At 41.0% G+C, this 22,627-nt stretch overlaps 1 protein-coding gene across 3 annotated transcripts in view; it reads left to right on the forward strand.

The window, feature by feature from the left end:
- celf3b (cugbp, Elav-like family member 3b) overlaps positions 1-22,627 on the forward strand; it is a 38,349-nt gene continuing 15,722 nt past the window's right edge. Inside the window, exons 1-4 of one of the 3 annotated variants that reach the window (XM_077598633.1) lie at positions 1-1,066; positions 1,265-1,296; positions 2,825-3,093; positions 5,681-5,763. In XM_077598633.1, coding sequence (XP_077454759.1) covers positions 2,949-3,093; positions 5,681-5,763 — 228 coding nt within the window. In that variant the 5' untranslated portion in view covers positions 1-1,066; positions 1,265-1,296; positions 2,825-2,948. Of the gene's footprint in view, positions 1,067-1,264; positions 1,297-2,824; positions 3,094-3,127; positions 3,479-5,088; positions 5,148-5,680; positions 5,764-22,627 lie in introns of those variants that run through there. The other 2 variants (XM_077598634.1, XM_077598635.1) reach the window with 2 other exon arrangements.

Genomic DNA, 22,627 nt, shown 5'->3' on the forward strand with positions numbered 1-22,627 from the left:
CATGTATACAGATCCAAGATTATTATGGGGTTAGGTTTTTTAAGGACAAAAAAATGGTCACTTGCACTATAAAGGGTTAAACCAAATCTTGTGCAACACGAGTCCGGATACTTTTCTAACACTTGTCATCCATCATTTCTCATTTCGACGATTTATCTCTTGTTTGGTGTGTTCACACAGTGTTTACCTCCCATAGGAAGAGTAGGAATAAAAGGCAGTTTATAGTTTCAGCACCAAGGCCAGAGCTTCAGGCAAGAACAATAGGCGTCGATTCTAAGGCAACATCCACAAATTCCTACCCGCAAATTAAGGTAAAAAATGTTTTAAGAATATGAAATTGTTACTGTTCGCTTTTGAATGCAATTATTATTTGTAATCCTTTGAATTTGTGATTTAAATCTAATATTTTGAAAGCTTTTGGCAGTACTTTTTTATAGGAACGAATTTACTATTTGACGACGGTCTCTGAGTATACGTCACAGGCTCGGATAAGGGGGAGGGGCAGCCGGAGTGGGAGTGAAGGATACCGGCGAGAGAGGATGAGAAAGGGAAGCAGAGGAAGGGAAGGCAGACGTCGCACGGGTGAAACGCAACAAGGCAGACAAACAAGACATTTTTTGCCCCTCTCAAAACAAAAGCCAGAACATCTCGGAACAGTCATCACAAGACTCCCAAGTTTCGAACCCAAGCGAGAAACCGTCCCCCGCTTGAATTGAGTTGAACCATCCGCAATTAGTGCTTTTCGCCCGCCATTTAGTTGATCATCACGCCGTGAAAGTGAAAGCAGGCCAGATCGAGCCAGCCTACTCAGCGCTTTTCTTCAAACTTCCTTGTCTCGTCACTTCAAACCATAGTTGAAGAGTGTCCCTGGTGTTATTTTTATTTTGGGAGGAAAAAAAAAACACAACTTGTAGTAAGCGAGGTGGCGGAGGGAGGCGGGAGGAGGAGGAGGAGGAGGCACAAAGAAGCGAGGGGAGCATCCACACAAGAGGACGGGACACGGGGAGAGGAAGACCACCACTCGAGCATCCCTCGTTTTTCTCCGACAATCTTCACCTGCTTCGAGGTAAGACTTTTAAACCTCTTTTCCCTCCACTCTCTGTGTGTTTGGACTTAAGGACGGAGGGCAGGCTAAAGGGGGGGTGGGGGGTCGGACAAAGAGCAAAGGGAGCCCCCCCATGACATCCGTGTTGTAACCTCCAGCTGCCTAAACAAAGAAGCCCGTCCGATCCAATCATGTTGTTCTCCCTTTCTGCACTTGTAGGCAACCCCAAGGCTGCTTTCTCCACCTGAAAGGTAACACACGCACACGCGCACACGCACGCACAAACACACGCGCGCGCGCTCGGGCGCACGCCTTGTATCTTTTCTCATCCCCCCCTCCATTTATGTGCTTTTGATCGAAAGGAAACAGTGGCATTATTGTTTTTTGATTGGCTCATTACAATTTGCATAATTGTTCCAGGAGAAGCTGTGCTCTGGCTCTTTGTCATCGGGCGCACGCATCAACACAATAAATACGGAGTGAGTTGTGCGTTTTGAAGCTGATTTGAAAATATTTCATTGTTATTTTCTCAAGGAATTGAGCATATTTTAAAGGTTAAAGCTTTTGGAACATTTCTATAAGATTTATACCAACTTTTCTTCCCAGCCACAGAAAAAAGGTCCTTTTTTATTTTTTCAACACACTAAAATTAGCTTTAAAGAATAAAACTATCTCTGCTAAGTCGGTAAAAGCAGTCTTGGCATGGAGGGAATACAGCAAGGGACAAGTTTGGAGAGCCCTTGTGTTAAAGGAAATGATATAAATTACCTTCATTTTGCCTAACGAATCTAAATATGCAAATGAGCCATTTCTCAGAAATATGATAACACTGAAAATGTTTCCACACTGAAAATGACTGTGGTTGTACGCGCAGCCATTGTGTGGCAAACAGCACATGAATGTTGATGTACTCGAAACTGATAACAACAAACTCTTCATCGTCTCTGGACCTGTGCAATACGTATGTCTTCTTTCATCTGAATCTCAGACAAAGTCTGCTTCAAATTCTGGCCCATTAAAGCGTGTGTAGGCCATGCACAGCGAAAATATAGTGTGTAGCCAATGCATCAAAAGTAGGCGGAACAATCCGAGATGCTTCCATTTCATTGGCTAAGATAGTACAGGCATTTAGAAATGTCTGACAATGGCTATTTTCTAGGAAATATTGTCTGTTCTTTCAGTTTTTCTCCTCTGTTACTCACAAAAAAATGAAATGTATCTTTCTTTTCATCTTATTAAACAAGGTGCACCACTCTTGCGCATAAACTAATTGGCTGCTTTTGAAAGTGATATTTAGCCAATCAATTTTGATTAACAAGTCCACAAAGGAAGATCTAAAAGTTCTAACCAGAACCTCTCACCTGTTCGGCTAATATGCTACCCACTTCACCACCATACTGCCGATTAGACTTTTGTTATATTTAATGTAACTAAGTTGTTCACAAACCTCGGTGAGCTCACGCTGATCGAGATAATCAATATCCACTTTAGCTATCGAGCGCTATGCTTGTTTATCTTTAATTAATTCTGACTTCATCACACCACTTCATTAAAGACAGGTGAAAAGAATCATATATATATATATATATATATATATATATATATATATATATATATATATATTGGGGGGGGTTGTAATGGTATAGTTTGTTCATGCTGTTCTAACTGACATCCACTGTCTTATTTATGCAAAGAAATTGGTCACAAACAGCTCTAAATCATATTTTTTCTTCATTTTTAGATACATGACCGTCATCACATTTTGTGTTTTGTATTTAGATCCACTCAGCGTCAGCCGCTCCTCCACTTTGGGGATACCTGCATCTAAATTGTTTGGTCCTCGGCCCCCCTCCCGCTACCCCTTCCCTCCGGCAGTAACTGAGCCCCCCCCCACTCCGTCCCGATGAAGGAGGCCGATGCCATCAAGTTGTTTGTGGGGCAGATTCCACGGAATCTGGAGGAAAAGGACCTCAAACCCATCTTTGAGCAGTTTGGCAAAATCTACGAGCTCACCGTGATAAAGGACAAATACACCGGCATGCACAAAGGTGAGGCTCGCCATCACAACACACATCTGACGCAATACCACAATAGATAGATAGATATCTCCATGGAAACAGTCCCAGCTCCTTTCGTGTCCTGCAGCATGACATCGACAAAAGAGTGAAACACTCTGCAGACTTAATACACAGGAGAGTATTATGTAAAGATGTCCCGTATAACTTTATTCGGTGTATACACAAAGCAAACTTGAGACGAACTGTGGAAAATACACACTGTCAGAGGGGGTCTTATGCGTGGTGTGTCTGTGTATGCGAGTTTGTGTGTGTTATGAAGCAGATTAGGCTGTATGCGCCAATCAGTGTAATGGGCCTGTAAGCCTGTGTGATACAAGAGGAAGAATCTGCTGTTTTGAGAATCCTCTCGGCCACAGTAAGCTCCTCTTAAAAGCAATGAGATGGACCATAAGATGCTTGTGTGTGTCTGTGTGTGTGTGTGTGTCTGCGTGTTTTGTCCCTTGTTAACGTACAGTGGAACTAACAAAGTCGAGCCTGTTGCATTGTTTTTTTTTGGAACATTACCTGGCACATATATAAAATCAAATCAACAATGTCAAGTAACTCGAACTTCTTGACTTTTTGTTACTGTTGATGAAAAGATAGCCAGTGGCTAGCATAGCAATCAACATCTACATTTAGTGCGTTAGACATTCCAAACAGATGGACTGAAAAGCATGTAATTCCTCAGAAAAGATTTCAATCCAAATCTTTTGTTCCCAGAAAGCTGGTCAATACTGGTCCTGAGATTCCTATCAACTTAATGGGAATGGAAACAAAAACAGATTACCTACCAAAACAAAACCAGTAACTAGAGCTCAGGGATATGACTTATTTTTAAACACCCTATGTGAGAAAAGACAATTCTAACGTTTGACAACACCGACAAAAGCGACAACAAATCCTACTGACAGTATTTGAAATATAACCCAGCATTTCCATAAGTGCTTTATAAGCCCGGCGGGCCCTTCAAGCCAATGGGCTTCTGGACCACCAGGCTTTTCAAGTTTTCTGGGGGAAACCCTGTAACTTACAAGAAATGACAAATAAACCTTACTCCCACTGGTGCCATTGTTGAACTCTTTCACCCCCAAAGTCAGATATTAATATTGTTTACAATGTTTAACTGCTCATAATTAAAGGGACATAAAAGAGTAGAAACAATACTTTTTAGGACAAAAGCTAGACATCCCATCTTTCTTTATGTAAGGTCTGTGTTCATGCAGCCACACAAAAAAATATTCTCTCTTGTGACATGATATTTGCTAGTAAATGGGCGAAACATGTTTTCCAATTTTCAGCACAATTGACTCTAATAGCTCTTTTGTCACAAATATAATAGGTGAAATAATGTTTCTTTTGCTTGTAATACAGTGCAAGCTTTCCCCTCTCTGCTACACGCACCTGACCGAACCTTTGCACGGTACGAGGGTTTAGCAGCAGTTTTCACACGAGCCGCATTTTTATAATGAAACGGTGCCACGGATTACAACCGATCAAAATTCAATAAGCTTTCACACGTGTTAAAAATACATTTCCGGATTTCAAGCTAACGAGTGCCAGCCGGCTGCCGCCAAGCCATATAAAATCAGTCTATAATACTTAACAGTGTTCAGAAATGTACCTGTGGATAAAATAGCTAAGCTTGCAGCCATTTTTAACAATACGGCCACGCAAGTAAACAATCATTTTATTTGAAAACGAACTGTTGCGAATGGATAATACATCCACCGTAGGCAAAATCACACATGCAGATTGAGACTCATCGAAATGAGTTCCGATGACGCATTCAGTGAGTCAACATGACAGTTTATTATTCCACGTTCCACTTTATTGGCTCCACTGTTATCTGACGTCACTCTGTCCCCCCCACAGTCCTTGTGATCGTCCTCATCCTAACCACGGCATCTCGTCTTCATTTTCACGTACTTAACTTCATCAGCCTGTTACCGGGATGCTAACCTGCTGCTAATCTTGTTGTCTTAGTGCTGGTGACAGGTGTAGTAAACGGCTGTGGCCGGCCTTCCTCACACACACAGACGCAGGTACAGCCCATAGGCAAGCGGCAGGGGTGGGGGGGGTGTATTTGGAGTGATCGTGAGGCATGCCTAGTGGTTGGTATCTGGGGCCGGCATAGACGTGAGCGAGCGCGCCGAGCCGGCGAGGCCTCGTTAGCCCCGCGCACACGTCTGTGGTGCTGTCGTGTGTGCTGACTCGTGCCGTGCCGTTCTGAACTGTGACGTGCCGTGGAGTGTCCTCTGCTCTAAAGTGCATCATCATGGTGTTGTTAGGTATAGTTGCAGTGCATGAATATTCATATCTGTAACCCCCCTCGCAAAATGAGCCCTGCAGTAACAACTCATGGTGGCTGACAAGTAATCAGGGAGGGCAAATCCTGTAGGAGTCATTAAATGATTTCAATGCTGTTCCTATATACTACAGTGTATATGTGTGTAGTGGTAGAGGGGGGTAATACAGAGACTCCAATAGAGAGTGATGAATATTTGAGCCTCCTCCTGACCCACTATACCTTCATTCCCCTGCCTTCTCCCCTCCTTACTCCTTCTCTTTGTGACAGGATGTGCGTTTCTGACGTACTGCGCGAGGGAGTCTGCGCTGAAAGCCCAGAGCGCCCTTCACGAGCAGAAAACACTACCAGGGGTAAGTAAGTGCACATCACGCGCTAAACGGGGCACCTTTCGTGCCCACATGCAACAAGTTTGAATAACTACATATACAGTGGATCTGACACTCTACACACTGGAAATGATATGTCAGAAAACAAGTCATTAGATTAGATCAACCTTTATTCATCCCGTATTCGGGAAATTCCGTTTGTAGCAGTAGCGAGCACAGACACAGAAAAAGACAATGTAGACCTAGATAAAGCTGGAACCTCTGCAGAATGAGGCTGAGGTTGAAAATATGCAAAATCACTCTTTCAAGCTGATCCTCTTAGTAGTCTGGAGCTGGTCATCAGGACCGCTAGCCTTCCTGGTAACATTTTATTCTGTTGTTAACAGCCATAGACGTCCATTTGAAGTGAAAAGATATACACATTCAAGAAATAGCAAAATAGTACGGAAAGTACGAGGTAATTAAAAAGTCAAATAACACGGCATAACTAAGGATCAAGTATGATGGATAGTTGGTTGCCTCTGAGTTGTTGCAGTGTGCGAAGAACTGTCATTGGCTACTGTTCTTTATCTTCTTCACCGGTGCTGCTCTGTGACCAAATCGGGCCTAAAATTTAAAAGCAACTACTTTAGAGCATCTTAATACCGAGCTGTATTCATCCAGAAGGGCTACGTACTTGGCAAAAACAGCGCTCACGACACAAGAGCGTTCGTGCGCACGCATCTGTGCCTTGTTACTGGAAGTTGAGCCACCATTAATAACAGCGTGACATAAGTGAGCGGCCAGCAGACGTCTTGCTGCTAAGGACAAACACTCCCTCTCCCAGGGGACACAAAGGGTACTACGCCTGAATCATCGTCTCCCTTTCCCCGTCTCTCTTATTCTGTCCATCTCCGCCGGCCCCTCTGTTAGCCTCCGGTGATAGCTGCCGCCTGGAGAGCCCGTGTAATTAATGTGGCCATTCCCCTTTGTCTCATCTCGGTCTCCCTCGGTCTCTGGTGAGGGATCGTGTGCTGCAGCTGAGCAGGGATAGGACACTGTTCATTATGGATGGAGCTCTGTGACTGTCTCTTACGCTGTGCTTCTCTGTCAGTCCCACTCTGTTTTTTCCCTCCGCTCGCTTCTCTGACCTGATTTCGCCAGCAGTTAAAAAGGGATTTTACGCTAACTGTTTGAAATAGTTTGCATTATTTTAACCCCATTTCTTTCCGCCGCTCCAGGCGCTGTCAGAGGGATGTGAAAAACCGAGATAGGTGACGTGGAAATGGCATTTTCCTCCCTTATCTCAACCGTTTTGTGGCAGTTAGTAGAGAGAATAGCCAAAGTGCATTTGCGATCCCCGTGCCGCCCTCAATCTCATTCTGGCCGTGTCGCCCAACCGCCGATCGGAGTTTCAGTTCCTGCAAGTTCTCCGCAGGCGAGGGGACTGATAACATCAACATGTGAAAATGGTTGGAGCCTGAATAGAACGCTCTTATGGGGGATGGGGTATATTCACGTGCATAATGTAATTCCTCTATTTTGAACAGTGGAAAAGTCTAATACTTGTCATTTTGGAACTTTTACAGCGGTTTTGCGATATCAGGTACTATAGCAAGGGGGTCAGACTCGGGTTGGTTCGCGGGCCGCATTAACGTCAACTCGGTTTCATGTGGGCCGGACCATTTTAGATATAATATTTAGATTTTTTTTTAATAAATTGATTAAAAGAACTGGATTAAAAGGCCTGAATATTCCGTTTTTTATAGATCTAAAACAATGTTTATTTTAGCTTTTTTCAAATATATTTTTTGATTTTACAAAATGATTTTTGAACTAAAAACACAGAAAAAAATGATTAAAAATTACAATTATTGATTTAAAAGGGGGAAAATCAGGAAATTTAATATACATCTATACTCTTCATTTTAATTTGATCCTAAAACAGAAAGTCGGTACTCATGATTTACTTTCTCGGGCCGCACAAAATGATGCGGCGGGCCATATTTGGCCCCCGGGCAGCCACTTTGACACCTGTGCACTATAGCAAATCGCTATGTGAGCAACTTTTTGAGATCTACATTCTCCGAAATGCAATAAGATCGGCCACTTGCAAACTCGACAAGACCTAGTATGAATAACCTTCCTTGTGGCAAAAATATTTTTTTACAACCACGATTACGGAAAAAAAAATCGTGTTTAAAACACAGAAAATGGCACAACTCCTAGAGGCTGCCACATTGTGTTGAATGTCAGTAATATCCACACTAATTTGTGCTGAAAGTTAACCTACGGACTTCCAGCCAGGATGTGTCAAAATGTCAGAAAAGATTGCGGGCTATTCAGTTTTGGAATGTGAGGCCTAGGCAAAAAAAAATGGTGGATGAAGTTCCTCACTCAGATAGTTCAAGCGATGAGTTATGTATTGGAATGCCAGAGCGGGTTGCAGCCTATCAGTTTTCCTCAAGCCGAGGTGACCATTGATTTAGCGTCTTAATTGCTAGATGAATCAGTGTGTCAATCAGAACAAAGTGACAAAGAAATCAATGTAGGGAGGAATTTTCTCAAGAGATTTTGGGTCAAATTTCAAGTTGTATGTCAAAGCGTTGGTATGTCGAGGTACCACTGTACACTTTTTTTCCCTTTTGCTGGCGAACGAAGGCTGTTTTGCATTTTGGCTTGACCAAATTGGAACTATCATCATTCAACGAAACGCCTATTTGGCTTTATTTGTTCCCGTTTTTTTTCAGCTGGCCTGACCGTAGTGTTCAACACGTGCACGTATGCGCTTCACTATGCTAATGTGTTGTAATCATATGATGATTTCCTGTTTTGAGCGCACATGCAAACACAGCAGGTGAAGTGTGGCATCAATCCAATTAGGCCCCCTCCGTGGTGGCTGACCTTTATGTAAAAATCATTTCCAAACTGTCTGCCGCGTGTCTCGCACTACACTGCGTCCTTTGACTCATCCACTGACCTTTCTCTCTCGTGACAGGCACGTTGCACTGACTTCATTATTATTATACATCATTCTGTCAGACAATTACATTTATTTTTCCTGTCAAAATTGGAGCCCAATGAAAAATCTTTTTGGGGGGCATAAGGCTTATTTCCATAATGCCTTTTAATGATTTCTGCTGTTTTGACACCTTATTTTTGTCCCTTTACCCCATTTTATCAGGTCACATCCGTTTTAGTAGGCGTTTTGCTTCATCTCCAAGCACACCTTTTATGTTAATATTTCATCAGCTATCACTTGTCTCTACTCTCTACCTGTCACCTTTTTATTGCACCCTCTGACCAGATTAGGACAAAGTATCCTTCTTTTCACGTATCATCCCTTTGTTGCATCCTTTTCATCTCTTCCTTATTCAACCCTCTGTGCTTTCCCTTTCCCCCTTTTATCTCTTTTTCCATTCAAATCCCTTTGTGTCCCCTGTTCATCTTCTCCCTTTATGTCCTACACTCTGTCTACTGGGCGCCGGTGGAATATGAGTGAATATTCTGCTCACAAGCGTCCCTTTCACCACTCACTTCTTTCTTTTTTCCAAATATCCCCATGGTATCCCTTCATGCGCCTTTTTCCCTAATGTCCTTTAGTCCTCTTTTTTTCCCCCCTCCCTTGGTTGCGCACTCAAACGTCCTCCTCGGATTCTCATTTCACAGTCATTTATGGCGACCCTTCTCCTAAGTCCTCCTCTCGACGACGCCGATCCCCCTCCCTCGACCCCGCCTTCCCCCACACCCACGTTTCATTTCCCCTCCTCTTGATTAGTTGACCCTTTTGACCGTTTCACACTATCCCCCACCACCGCCCCTCACACCTCCTCTTCCTCCGCAGCTCCACTTGTTAAGCTGCATGATTAGTTTTTCACAAACTCATTTTCATAGCCAGATCTTGAGCTCATTGTGGGACAAGAGAGGGCTGAAGTGTGTGCATGTGTGTCTATTAAGGCTGCCAAAAACGGTTATTTTGACGGTCACCTAATCAACTATTAGTTTTGCGATAAGTCGATTAATAAGCTCTTGTCGACACCTTTCCAAAAAAAACATTTTTGGAAGATATTTCAGGAAACCAAAAAAATAAATCATTTCTTGTTTTTTTTTAATATTTACTAACAATTTTAAGGATTTCATGAGGATGAAAAAAAGACTTAGGGAATTAATATTACGAAGGTGACAGTATATAAACAACAGTGGCGGGTCGTCAGGGTCTTCAAGGCGCTCTCTGCTGGCCTAAGAAATATCTGAATCATATATTATATTTTGGCTATCAATACTTATTAAATAATTCCAAATTGTCTGTTAGCTTCCTTTCATTGATTTTCCCTCTGGTTGCACTGCTTCCAGATGTGTGTTTTCATATTGAAGCATTTAACCAATCACATTTCGGCCATTATTTGTTGCCAGGGTCAGAAATCTGCCTCAAGGCCTTCAAAATCAGTTCTGCGGGCTCTGCTGCATTAAACAAGCGTCGATAAGACTGTTGCTTTAACCAATCAGATTTCGAGTTGGCAACACCACAATGCATTGTCGCAGGCGTAGGGATACGTCATTGCCTTGTCGCAGGCGTAGGGATACGTCATCGCTTTCACCAACTATGATTGGCTAGTGATTAGCCATAGCTACCAAACTGTATTTGGAGCAAACTGCACACGCAAATATATTGTTGTGTTGATTTAAAGCCATTTTCAAGACTGACTATGCCAGAAATACGACAGGACAGGCTCGACATTCAGCATTAGCTTCGATAGCGATATAAAAGAAGGAAGAAAGAAAGGAGGATGGATATTGTGTTCAGTTAAAAACGATTTTTGGTGAGTAAAATATGGCTATATTCTTAAATAATATTTCAATTGTGGGCCAAGTTCTGATATCTGAAAAGCTCCAGTGTTTGTATTTAAGCTCCAGTGTTTGTATTTAATCACTAAATGCTGCTAGGAAGTGGATTTTACCCCATTTTAGTGCAATTTTTGCCGTTTCGCCATTGACGTTCATCGCTGTCTTTTCCCGGGAAAATCACCCCCCGGTCCGGTTGTAATGTCTGAAAAGCTCCAGTATTTGTATTTAATCATTAAATGCTGCTAGGAAGTGGATTTTACCCGTTGAAGGCGCTATGAGAAAATGCACGGACCGCCACTGATAAACCACAATATTTAGTGTTTGATTGGTCAATGGCCATTTAGAAGGCGGAGTTTGCGATAGTTCAATTATGAGCGTTGGAAAATTTGAGCATTCCCTTACAATGATTAGAAACCACACACATTAGGATTAATTTATGTATATATGTGCCTTTCAATGATAGGATTTAACGCTGATTTAACAGTTCTAACCAGACGGGAGGGAAAGAGTCACGGGAGAGAACAGTCTTTATACCCAACACGCTAGCTCTTTCTGAACAAGGCAACCCTGAAAGAATAAGAAAGAGAGAGACGGACAGATGGTCAACATCTTGCACCTTATGTTTATTACTTCTAAGGAAATAAAAGCACAGAGGGAGATTTTATCATGTGCCGTGGCTGAAAAGTGATACTGGTACATGTTTCACCATATTTGATGTAAGACAGATATTCCCTCAGGGATATGAAATAGCTCATGTATACTTGCCTCATGTCAGTTTCTATTTGCATCTGAAACTTAAATGCTGCATTTCTGAAATTGTCCAGTCAGAATGGATTGGACAAGTAGTGTTCTAAATGGCCCCGAAGGTTTCAATAAATTGGACATCTATCTTGGCGAATGGCCGGTAATCACAAAAATTAAAGTTTTTAATTCACAGTTGTACTAACTTAAATATTTATTCATTAGAAACATTAAAATGTATAAGCTCACAATATGCGGTAATGTTACATTTAGTCTTTTATTTGGTTTTAGACCATTTCTGTTGATATAAATTATTGCTATATATAAAAATAAACGTCTGGCTTAGTGTCCTTGCCTTCTCTATGTCAGTAGGTAACATTCCGAGTCAATATTTGTGGAAATATGATTCACATAAACATAGTATAACCAAAAACACACACACAAATATGTACATTTGTGGCGGTCTGTTTTCAGGCCAGAGGTCAGTGTTTAGCCTCTTATCAACAAATTCAAGGGGGAGTAGAAGGAGGCTGGTCTCAGAGCTGTAAAACTTGACTACTAGGACAACCATGAAAAGGACATGACAACTCTTTTGTTACTTACACAATTTAGCTTGATTGTGTCACAGCTTGCTGTCTACAAGATAATAACAGGGGACTTTTTAAATATGACGTACATTTGCGAGCATGTTAATTGCTCAGTCTGGGCATGCATATGGTGGGTGCTTAGTTCACAATATAAATCTATTTGTAAGTAACATTAACTACTATAATCTGAATTTGGACATAGTTATTGCAGCAGTGAATTCGTAATTAAATTCGATAATTTGGGGGATTTTTTTTACAGTTTTTCACCAAATAGATGTGCTTTAAGTAGCAAAATAATATGTATTTGTATTCATTTATGTTCCATAACGCTTTTTCTCACATCGCTGGATTGCTGTAGCCTAACAGTAAATACATAAACATATACTACATTCATGTACATAAGGGTACATACATACGCATGCTTCACTATTCCAGTTTTACACTATAGAGAACAAACACATTCATTCAGTAATTCATCCCAGCAAGTAACTCTGGGCAGGAAACAGGGTACACGCTGAACTGGTTTGCAGCCATTCGCAAAAAAAAAAAATCCTATTGGTAAATAAATCACCTGTTTGGCCCATTTTAAAATATATTCCAGTTTTCAGCGTTTATCAAATACAGATAGACCTAAACAATGTATTCTTGTTCTCCAAGCAAGCAAGATTTTGAAATGATATTCCATTTGAATTGAACAGAACAAAAACTTAAACCCAATACTGTTTCAAGTAAAGTAGTGCTTACCAGAAGGGCATTGAGTGACAAGTAGCATTAACTTTTCATACATGCTTGCAGAGCCACGTGAAAACCATGCAAATGAATGCACACTTGCACACACACGCAATCAGGCCTAGAAACATTGGTAGGAAACTGGGTTCCAATCCATTTCTCTCCGCTGCCTCCTTCCTCTTCATCAGCTTCACTCGTGGCTTCTGTAGATTTTAACCTCATATCTGTCTCGCTCTATCCGCTCTGCCCATCTAAATCTTTGCCAGCCTACAGCTGCTGTATTTCCTCTGTAATCTTTGCCTTATCTCTTTCTTTTGTTCTATGCCGTTGATATCTCTCTCCCTCTCTCGCCATTTAATCTGCTCTCTCCTCCCTCACCCTTTATCACTCTCCTCATCTTTGTTCCACTTCAGACTCAGTACACAAACGCACATACAAACACACGTATTGGCTTGGTCACGCTGACTTCCCCAAATCTTAGTGTAGGTGAAATTAAAGTGTGATAAGCAGCTTAGCAGGTGTGTGCTGTCATGCTTCGCTGCTATCCAGGGAGCTCTGTTCTTTAATTAGAGCCTAGCCTATACACACGCACACACACACAGACACACACACGTTTGCCCACATACAGTTACACAAATGCAAACACAAATTCAGGGCTTTCCATGACACACTGGATGCTTGCTGAATTATTAATACAAATCATTATTACAGTAGCAATGCAAGCAATGATGTATCAATGCACTTTGGAGTATAGTTATATTGATTCAATGCACATGGAATGATGCAATTCTCGAGTGAATATCTTGAAAGGAGTTTGTGTTGGGCTCATGGAAGTGTCCTGGTAAGTTGTTCGTAAAGTCATAAGTCATATGCATTGACAGTAGTCGTGGTTTTGTAATTGTTCTAAAGATGCCCCTTTTTATAAGCTTTAGCGTAGTTTTTGTTTAGGAGATTGTTTAGGAATTGGGAATTTTTTGGAAAAGGAATATTGAATTTGGAAATGATGTTGTACAGGCAGTGTTTCTGCAGTCTTTATCCAGGCAATTTTATTTTTGAGAAAAATCTCCCAGCATGTCGCCATGCAAAAATGTTTCATCTCAGCTAGCGAACACAATGACTCACTCAGTGTAAAATCTGCAATTATTTAGTTGAACGCAATGCTATTATGTATTCGGTTCTTTGTTTGTCACAATATGCCACTGGCATGGCGGATAAAGAAAGATACAGAAGAAATATGTCCCCTCTTTCCAAGGAAGCATAATGCCAGTTATCCTTTTAAAATCCACGAGTTGGCCGCGTCGCAATTAAAATTGCGTATAAACCTTGCAGATGTAGTAACAGTGTTTTACATTTACTTTAGTGTTGTGGGCGCCAATAGATATCTTACCATTTTGATTGATAAAGATAGCAGCCATCAACAAAGACTGGACGGCTTTCACCGTCAATGGCAGCCAATAAGTTAAAGTTGCCTTTTGGCTCTGCAGCCTCACGTGCCTATAACTTAAGGGCATGGAAAGGGAGAAAAGTAATGTATCTTTCAAGGCACCTACGTATACTGGAAGCAACTAAAGGGCGATTGCATAGAGTCAACTAGTGTCATTTTATTGGTATTGCTAAAATCAGAAAGTGTTTAAAGGTAGAGACAGAAAGAATAGGGATACATACAGTCTTACAACAATAGATCGAAGTGAGACACCAAGTTATCGGAAAGCGTCGTATTGATTGTGATAAATGTCCCCCAAATTCAATACATTTTTGCCCCAATAATTCATTTAAAGTTCAGTCAGGCAGCTTCAGCAAATGTAACAAACATTCTAAAAGATCCAATTTTGCCATTAATGCTTGGCTTCTGCGGTCGCATCACAAAAACAACAACACTTGTAGAGTTCATACTTAAGATGCCACTGAGCTGAAGCCTTCCCAGATTTCCTCACGTCCATTGACAACGGTTTTGACCTCCAAGTTTCGAACTCCACAAATGTGCAACTCTCGAGGCTCCCCTGCGCTCCGAGCGCATGGAATGAATCGGCATTGTGCGGTGTGCGACGTGCGTATGCTCTCTGTGTGTGTTTCCATGTGGAATCTGAGATGCCCGGCAGGCGGCCTCCCGACGGGGCAAAGCTATGATGAGCAATTATCCACTAGGGCGACTTTGTGGGCTAATTTAGCATATTTATGTGGTCAGCAGCACTGTTTACTATTCCCCTTCACTGCTTACTGCTGCACTTTCAATTTAGAACAGGACTATGTTTCCTCTCTTGCCTCTCTCTTTCATTTTCTCTTCCTCATCCTCCTTCTCCTCCGCCTCTATCTCTCCCCGCCTGATGGGGTTTGTGATGTGTATCGCTCCCCCCGCCCCTTCCCTCGTTCTGATTCTCTATTTTTATCTCCACTGTGTGTGGGATGGGAAGGGGACAAATGTAGAATGAAGTGTTCGTGTGCCTGAGTGTGTGTGTGTGTGAGTTGTGAGTAGAAAGGAAGAGGCGGAGCTAGAGATTGTGATAAAGAGGGGGGTCTGCAAGCAACGGGGGGTGTTTGTGGTTTGTGTACAGCTAAGACCGATGGGGATTTATTCTGTTTGTTTTAAAGAAAAATCTTTGGCGTGCGTGTCGGTGTGTTTGTGCATGCAACATGGAGACGCACAGAAATGGGGCTGCCTCATATTTCACCACAAAAATGAGGCAGAATCTAATCATAGCCCCATAAAAGTATGACCCCAGAGAGCAACTGCCTCTTTAGGACACACACAGACACACTTGTTCTCACATGCATACTGTACATACACTCAGCGAGGAACATTTGTATCTGAAGCCACTACGGTAAATCAATTCCGTGCGGCGGTGAGATACATGATTACCAGGATATGATTGTCCCTGCCAGTTGTATGTCTGTCAGATGCTGAGCCCTAAAGTAGCTGCTCCAAGGTGAAATGAAACAGTTCGGTAAATATGAGGCGGCAACAGACGCACGCGGGCGCGCCCGTTTTACATATTCACGTATTCAGCAGTTGAGTTACAATGCAATCAGCTGTCATCGTCGGCGCCGTATATGTATACCCTTGGCAATCAAACCTCTCCTTCATGCCCCGTCTGTAATGCGCCATGTTCAATTAAACTGAATTTAGAATAGGAGTATTTCATTGTTTTGTATTCATATCATTCAGGACATTTAATCGTGCTTCAATGCCTAAGCCCACACACACAAAGTTCAATTTCACATTAGATGCAGAAATGTAAATGTGATTTAAACTCTAGTGAAATTTCCAAAGTTATAGAGCGATACAGAAAGTTTCTCTGTGATTAACTGTTCCAGTGTCATTGACGATGAGAAACTTCCAATCAACTATATAAATATATATATATATATATATATATATATATATATATATATATATGTATATACATATATATGTGTATAAAAATATATATATATGTATGTGTGTGTATATATATATATATATATATATATATATATATATATATATATATACATATACACACTGCTTATCCTACAAGGGTCACGAAGAATGACAAAAATCACAAAATTATCTTGAAGCAATTGAAACGAAGTCGTCCTAAATACGGTACTGGAAATCGAAGCTGTTTTTATCATTATGTAATCATTTTTGACAAAATCACGATGTTCCAACAATTTTAACGAGACAATATCCTCATATGACCCTGCAGTCAACATTCTGAGACGAACAGCTGCTCTCTCCGTCTCTAGAGACGTCCCATTAAAAAGATACAATTCCTATTTCGTCTTCCAATAATATAGATATTTTCTTCATAATGACTTTTTTTGTCTCTTGTCAAATTACAACTTTTATGGTTTCCAGGTTGTGTCATTTAGTTTCTTTTCTGCATTACCCTAATGCTCTTTGGTGGAGAATAGGCCTCATTGGTGTTATATTGTATATCATTAAAATAGGGAGTTAGAACCTTGACAGATGTCTTCGAATCCCAGCATTTGCACTTGAGTCGGCTTAGTGCACTGATCTCTAAACACTGAATCACTTTGCCAGCATCCCGTCCTCTTTTGACTTCTATTCTATGACATTCACACTTTTTGGTGCACGTTGCAGCGTTGATTTCATTACCGTCGCCCTGCGCCACAAGTTTCTTACGTTGAAGAAAGAATGATTTTTGTGTTACGCTAATTATTCGCCGCAGATAAATATGTTGGACCACGTCGTTCAAGAAAACGTGAATGGAACGTGTGAATTCGTCTGAATTAAAAGAAGGCGGGTTAAGAGCAGGGTGGCGGGAGGGGAGGGTCATGAAGAGGTTTGGCATGAATAGTGGCATATAGACTGGAAAGGGGGGTCGGGTGCGACGGGGAGGAGTAGGGGAGGTCGGGTTAGAGAGAAGGAGGAAGCAAGACAAAAGTTTCCTATAATGAGCGTGGAGGAAGGGCCAGGCGGGTGCTGTGTGTAAGAATAGGGTCTCGGGGATGTGGCGGGGGCTGGGGGGGAGTCTGGGCGCACTTCTGTCACTTTTGGACAGAGACATCTGTCAGAGGCGGCGCTGGGTGTGCGCCACGCCACTGTGTGTATGCGTGTGATTAGACCAGTGAGGGGATGACAGGACTTGGGTTGCACCTGGACTGCGACCCTTTCACTGAGGTCGTCTCTCCCAGCACACTTCAGCCCGCTGTCGGGATAATTGCCTTTTCGCCAAAGCTTTATCCTTCCCTGCACACTGTCATCTTGCACAATGCCTTGTCCAAGTGAATGAACACACTTTTAAACTTCTGTGCTCTTTGCTCTGCCTCGGTATAAGTCGGTACAGTACGTTACTAGACAAAGCAGGCGGCACAGTTCCACTTGAGCTATTTCTGTTCATTAAATCATTCGCAGACTGTGACGCTGATAGACGTCCAATACATTTGAAGTGGGAGGGGCTGCATGTGCAGAAACATTACAGAAAACAGAACAGAAAACATTAACTTTAACCCAACAGGGAACTCTATTTGGTAACTTCTGTCATATGGCATTTTGCATACGGACGTCAGCCATTTTTCCCCCAACTTATTGGTGTTCATGGAAAAATTGTCACTCTAATATCAAGAATTCTTTTCAAAAATAGTTTGCGATGATCACGCGGGGCCTAGAAAAATAAGTTAAAAATAAACTACGATCGCCTGGCGTTCTCCCTAAATATCTCAACAGCCCAGGGATGTGAAAAGCACATGGAAACAGCGTGCATTTCTTTGATAGGCAAAAATAAGTCTGTAATTCATGTAATTAATCACTCTTGGGATAGGACAGCCTCTCAGGATTGATGTGTATAGAACTAAAAAAAATAACTCCCTGAATTTAAGATAATTTCCCCCACAAGAAGAGTATAATGTAGAGCAGGGGTAGGGAACCTATGGCTCGGGAGCCATATGTGGCTCTTTTGATGGGTGTATATGGCTCTCCGCGAACCTGTGTGGTAAAATATGGGAACCGCTGGTGAGAGACCTAAGTCCCGAACGCACCAATGGGAGCGTCACGCCGGCACTGTGGCGCCGAAACTATCTCTAGCGCCTTTTTAATCATAATTTTTCTTAATTAGGCTCTTCTGCATGCATACTCTCATTGATACTCATTGATTAGCAACAGTGATATAATGTTCTCAAAAGAATTCAGACTTTTTTTTACTTTCAAAGTGGTGAAATGAATAATAAATGCTCACATTTTCATGTATTTTTACTTTTAAATTCTGAGTATGGCTCTCAAGGAATAATGTTTGAAAATATGAATTGTTTATGGCTCTCTTCGTCAAAAAAGGTTCCCGACCTCTGATGTAGAACAAAGTGAGCAAGAACGTGGGCCCTCCCTCTGGGCAGTCTTAAAATACCATAGACTTAACATAGCTAATTTCAATATGGTGAAATGACATTTCCCCTGGTTTATCGATAATTTCAATAAGACAGGCTTTAGATTTTACTAGCAAAAGCTACAAAAATATTTAAAGTACTACTAGAGTATGACTGGACATCTATAGAAAAATGAAATCAGTATATTTTTAAATCAAGTTGGCATAGAATGTATATTTGCATCTTATGAAGCCTCAATTTTAAAATGCTGTTGTTATACTGCGTTTTTCTTTCATAATTTAAATTCAGCATTTTATTAATGAACCAGTCAAGAAAAACTGTTTATTATTTATTTATTCCGTTTTACCATAGTTTATTATTTATTTATTCGCTTTTACCACCTAATCCACCTGTGTCAAAGTGGCGGCCCGGGGGCCAAAGCTGGCCCGCCGCATCATTTTGTGTGGCCCGGGAAAGTAAATGATGAGTGCTGACTTTCTGTTTTAGGATCAAATTAAAATGAAGAGTATAGATGTATATTAAATTTCCTGATTTTCCCCCTTTTAAATCAATAATTGTAATTTTTTAGTCCATTTTTTTCTGTGTTTTTAGTTCAAAAATCATTTTGTAAAATCTAAAAATATATTTTTAAAAAAGCTAAAATAACATTGTTTTTGATCTATAAAAAAACTGAATATTCCGGGCTTTTAATCCAGTTCTTTTAATCCATTTATAAAAAAAAAATCTAAATATTATATCTAAAATGGTCCGGCCCACACGAAATCGAGTTGACGTTAACGCGGCCCGCGAACCAACCCGAGTCTGACACCCCTGACCTAATCCCTATACCAGTGCAAGCACAATATTTCGTAGTACTAATTTAAATCAAATTGGATGCCATATTCGTCACTGTATGGGAATATAGGTTGATTTTGCCAAGAGAAAAGTCAGGTTTTCTTGAAGTCTTTTTTGTTTATATTTTGTAAGAATGGATGAATGGATTGCCTTTGAACTCATCTATATATAGTTCTTTTACTTCAGGTTTATTGATCTTTACTATCTCTAGGAGGTAGTAATGTTTTTTGAAGCATGGGGGAGGTTCAATGGCATTCTTTTTTTTTCATAAAGCAGCTGGCTGCAAACTAAACCCACCCAATTTCCCTCATTTCACTCTACCAAATATATCAATTGAACATGACAGGACAATATTAGAAACTCCATATTATTCTGTACTTTACGTCTTTTACTTTTTAAACTTCAAAATGTGTCATAGGCTGTACCCTCTTCTTTCTTTTTTTTCTTGCAATCATAAATTTGTATGGATTTGAGCAGCCTTTTCAATTCTCCGGCTCATTTCCCAAAGGACTTACATTCCCCCAAAATAGAAAGAAGTCCTAGTGCATAGGTCTAACATTTATCCGCTCTAGTCCTGTTGGATTATGTGCCGCTAAATCCAAAGGATCAAATTTCACAGAGTGCTCCGCTCGCCTCATGTGGGACGCTCTCACAAAAACAGCGTCATATTTTACAAATCAACAAGGTGGTTAGTTCTGCTATATGCATGGTTTCACACTATTATTATGAAGGTTGACATGAAGAAAAGGAGACAGGGGGAGCAGAGACTATGTTAGCATGCTCCAGTGGAGAGACTGATTAAGGGTTAACCGCCAGATAAAGAATGGAGTGCAGTTGCGTACTCCTCAGGTGTGAAAAATGGTCGGGAGAAGACAGAGGGGATCAGAGTGTGGCTGGGGGAGGTTATATCATGCAAGCAGGTCTCGGTTGCCATGCGACGGAGCTGAGCGAGATGCCGGGTTGCTAGGTAACCCAGGGGATGCAAAGCCGAATGTGATGAGATAGAGAGAGGGGGGAAGAGGAGGGGCCCAGAGAGGAGTCGCTCTACCTTCACATCCCGCGTTTTCATCCAGCTGTGAAGGAGCCGTGTAAACAGCTACGTTGTGCACGGAATGCCTTCGCACAAGTGCTGTGTTGCACGCCGCATCGTTAGCGTTTAGCCCCCTCTCCAAACACACACGTTTTGGATTCATCTTGTATTGCTTTTAACGAATATTTTTCAAACAAGACCAAACAAATGGGAGAATGCAAAAAAATAGGAAAAGGTTCATTCAGTACTTCAATAAATAAAATACAAACCTATAACTGATGAAAACTAATAATTTAGGAATTGGGAAAAGCAGTCCCAAACATTAAATAATATCGAGTGTGGACTGACAACCGTTTATAGTAATTTAGTTATGTAGTTTTTTATAGTTTTACTAGTTTTAGTTAGGTTTAGACTTTTCCCTTCTAATTTAGTTTTATCTAGTTTTCGAATAGATGAGCAAATTTATTTTTAGTTTGGTTTAAAGTCATTTTTTACCAATTCTAGTTTTTCATTGATTGGGTAATTTCAGGTTCAGGATTCAAAAAGAAACAAGTCAAATTTTGTCATTTTTACATATAAATGTTGCTTCCAGTTTCAGTTAGTTCTCATTTGTGTCTTTCAATTTTTCTTTCATTCACATTTTTTTTTCGTTTCTGTCTTTTTTACTTATAAATATAGCTTCTGGTTTCAGTTAGTTCTCATTTGTATCTTTCAATTTTTCTTTCATTCACATGTTTTTTCATTTTCTGTCTTTTTTGCATAAAAATATTGCTTCTGGTTTCAGTTAGTTCTCATTTGTCTTTCAATTTTTCTTTCATTCAAATTTTTTTTCATTTTCTGTCTTTTTTTTTACTTTGTAAAGACTGCCATTTAAAATGATCTTGTATCTGATTGATTCATTTAAAAACAGCCAAATTAGAGATTGCTTAGAATGTGTGTTGTTCATGTTGTATTGTTTTCTATTCTCTTTCTTTGCTGTTGTTGTGATGCAAACAGGCAGACGACATGAAAGCCTGCCTGTGCTCGATTTTGTCCAATTCACAGGGCTCCACATAATGAATTTGTAGGGCTGCTAGGCACGCTCACAATCACATTGAGGAAATGAGCGGGAGAGGAGGAGGTGGTAATTGTGATACAAAAATAGAGAGAATGGCTGGAAAAGAGGGGGAGAAAATGCTGGGATAGCAGTGTCACTATGAGGCAGAGATTAGCAGGCTTTAGGGTAGAAAGTGGGAATGAAAGCTTGGGAAGGAAGAGAGGAAAGAAAACGTAGGAGAAAAATGCAATAGCGACATGGGAAAGGGAAGAGTGCGGAAATTATATTAAAAGGAGGCTGTGGATCTAACATATGCACCAAAATAATTTTACAGATATCATGCTGTGCACTGCAATTAATTTTATCGTTCTTTTATACAGGAGGATATTGCCCTCCAGTGTTTTGCTAGCAAAACACAATGAATGCAAATATGCAAATGATCTAACACTGTAATTTAATCCATGTTCCAAATAGCCCGTGTACACACTGTACTCGCACGGCCCGCCCCCCTCTCACGTTTGTGGGGCAATGGTTCGTTCCGCTGATTTTGTGTACGTGGGGGAGGGAGTAGAATACGATTTGATTGGATAATCCAAGGATTTAATATCCCTTAATCCTGGCACAATCCTCTCTGCATTACTGCAGGGAGTAAGATTAACTGTATGTGTAGAGGATGTGTTACTGTGTGTGCAAATAAAATGGGGAGAAAAGTGTGGACTGTATGAGTGACTGTTCTGGAAGTGTGGATACAGTTATGTTGGCGGCCCAGCATGCAATTGGAAGTGCCTTTGCATGCAGGCCCTCACTCATGCGTGCATGTGTGGGGACGTGCCAACTCTTGAGTGGTCGTCGTATATCACATATATCTCATGCATCTGCACGCTCCTGCTCGCATACCAGTTTTCTAGACCACTCAGATGCAAGGCTGCGTTACACGTCTACACTACAGAGAGGCTCGTCCTATGCAGATGGTTACTGTTAATTAAGTCTTAATTGGAACGTGAGTAATGAGAGGGTAATCGGACTTGAAAGGAGCGCGTGGCTCTTCACGTGTGTGCTGTAATGGAAAGAAGGATGGAGTACAGACAGAGTCTCCGACATGCAGGCACGATACTTGACAGCCAAGCCTAGCAATGTTCTCTGACGCACTTGAGATCATTTATTCTGTATTTGTTACAGGGTTATTAAACTTTACAGGCAATGGTCCAAGGAACATTTAACAATGTTAACTTAAATTCATGTATAATCGAAAGTTAATCATTCTATTATCCCTATTATTTTACA

This window comes from Stigmatopora argus, chromosome 4 (assembly GCF_051989625.1).
Source record: "Stigmatopora argus isolate UIUO_Sarg chromosome 4, RoL_Sarg_1.0, whole genome shotgun sequence".
Classification (NCBI taxonomy): domain Eukaryota; kingdom Metazoa; phylum Chordata; class Actinopteri; order Syngnathiformes; family Syngnathidae; genus Stigmatopora; species Stigmatopora argus.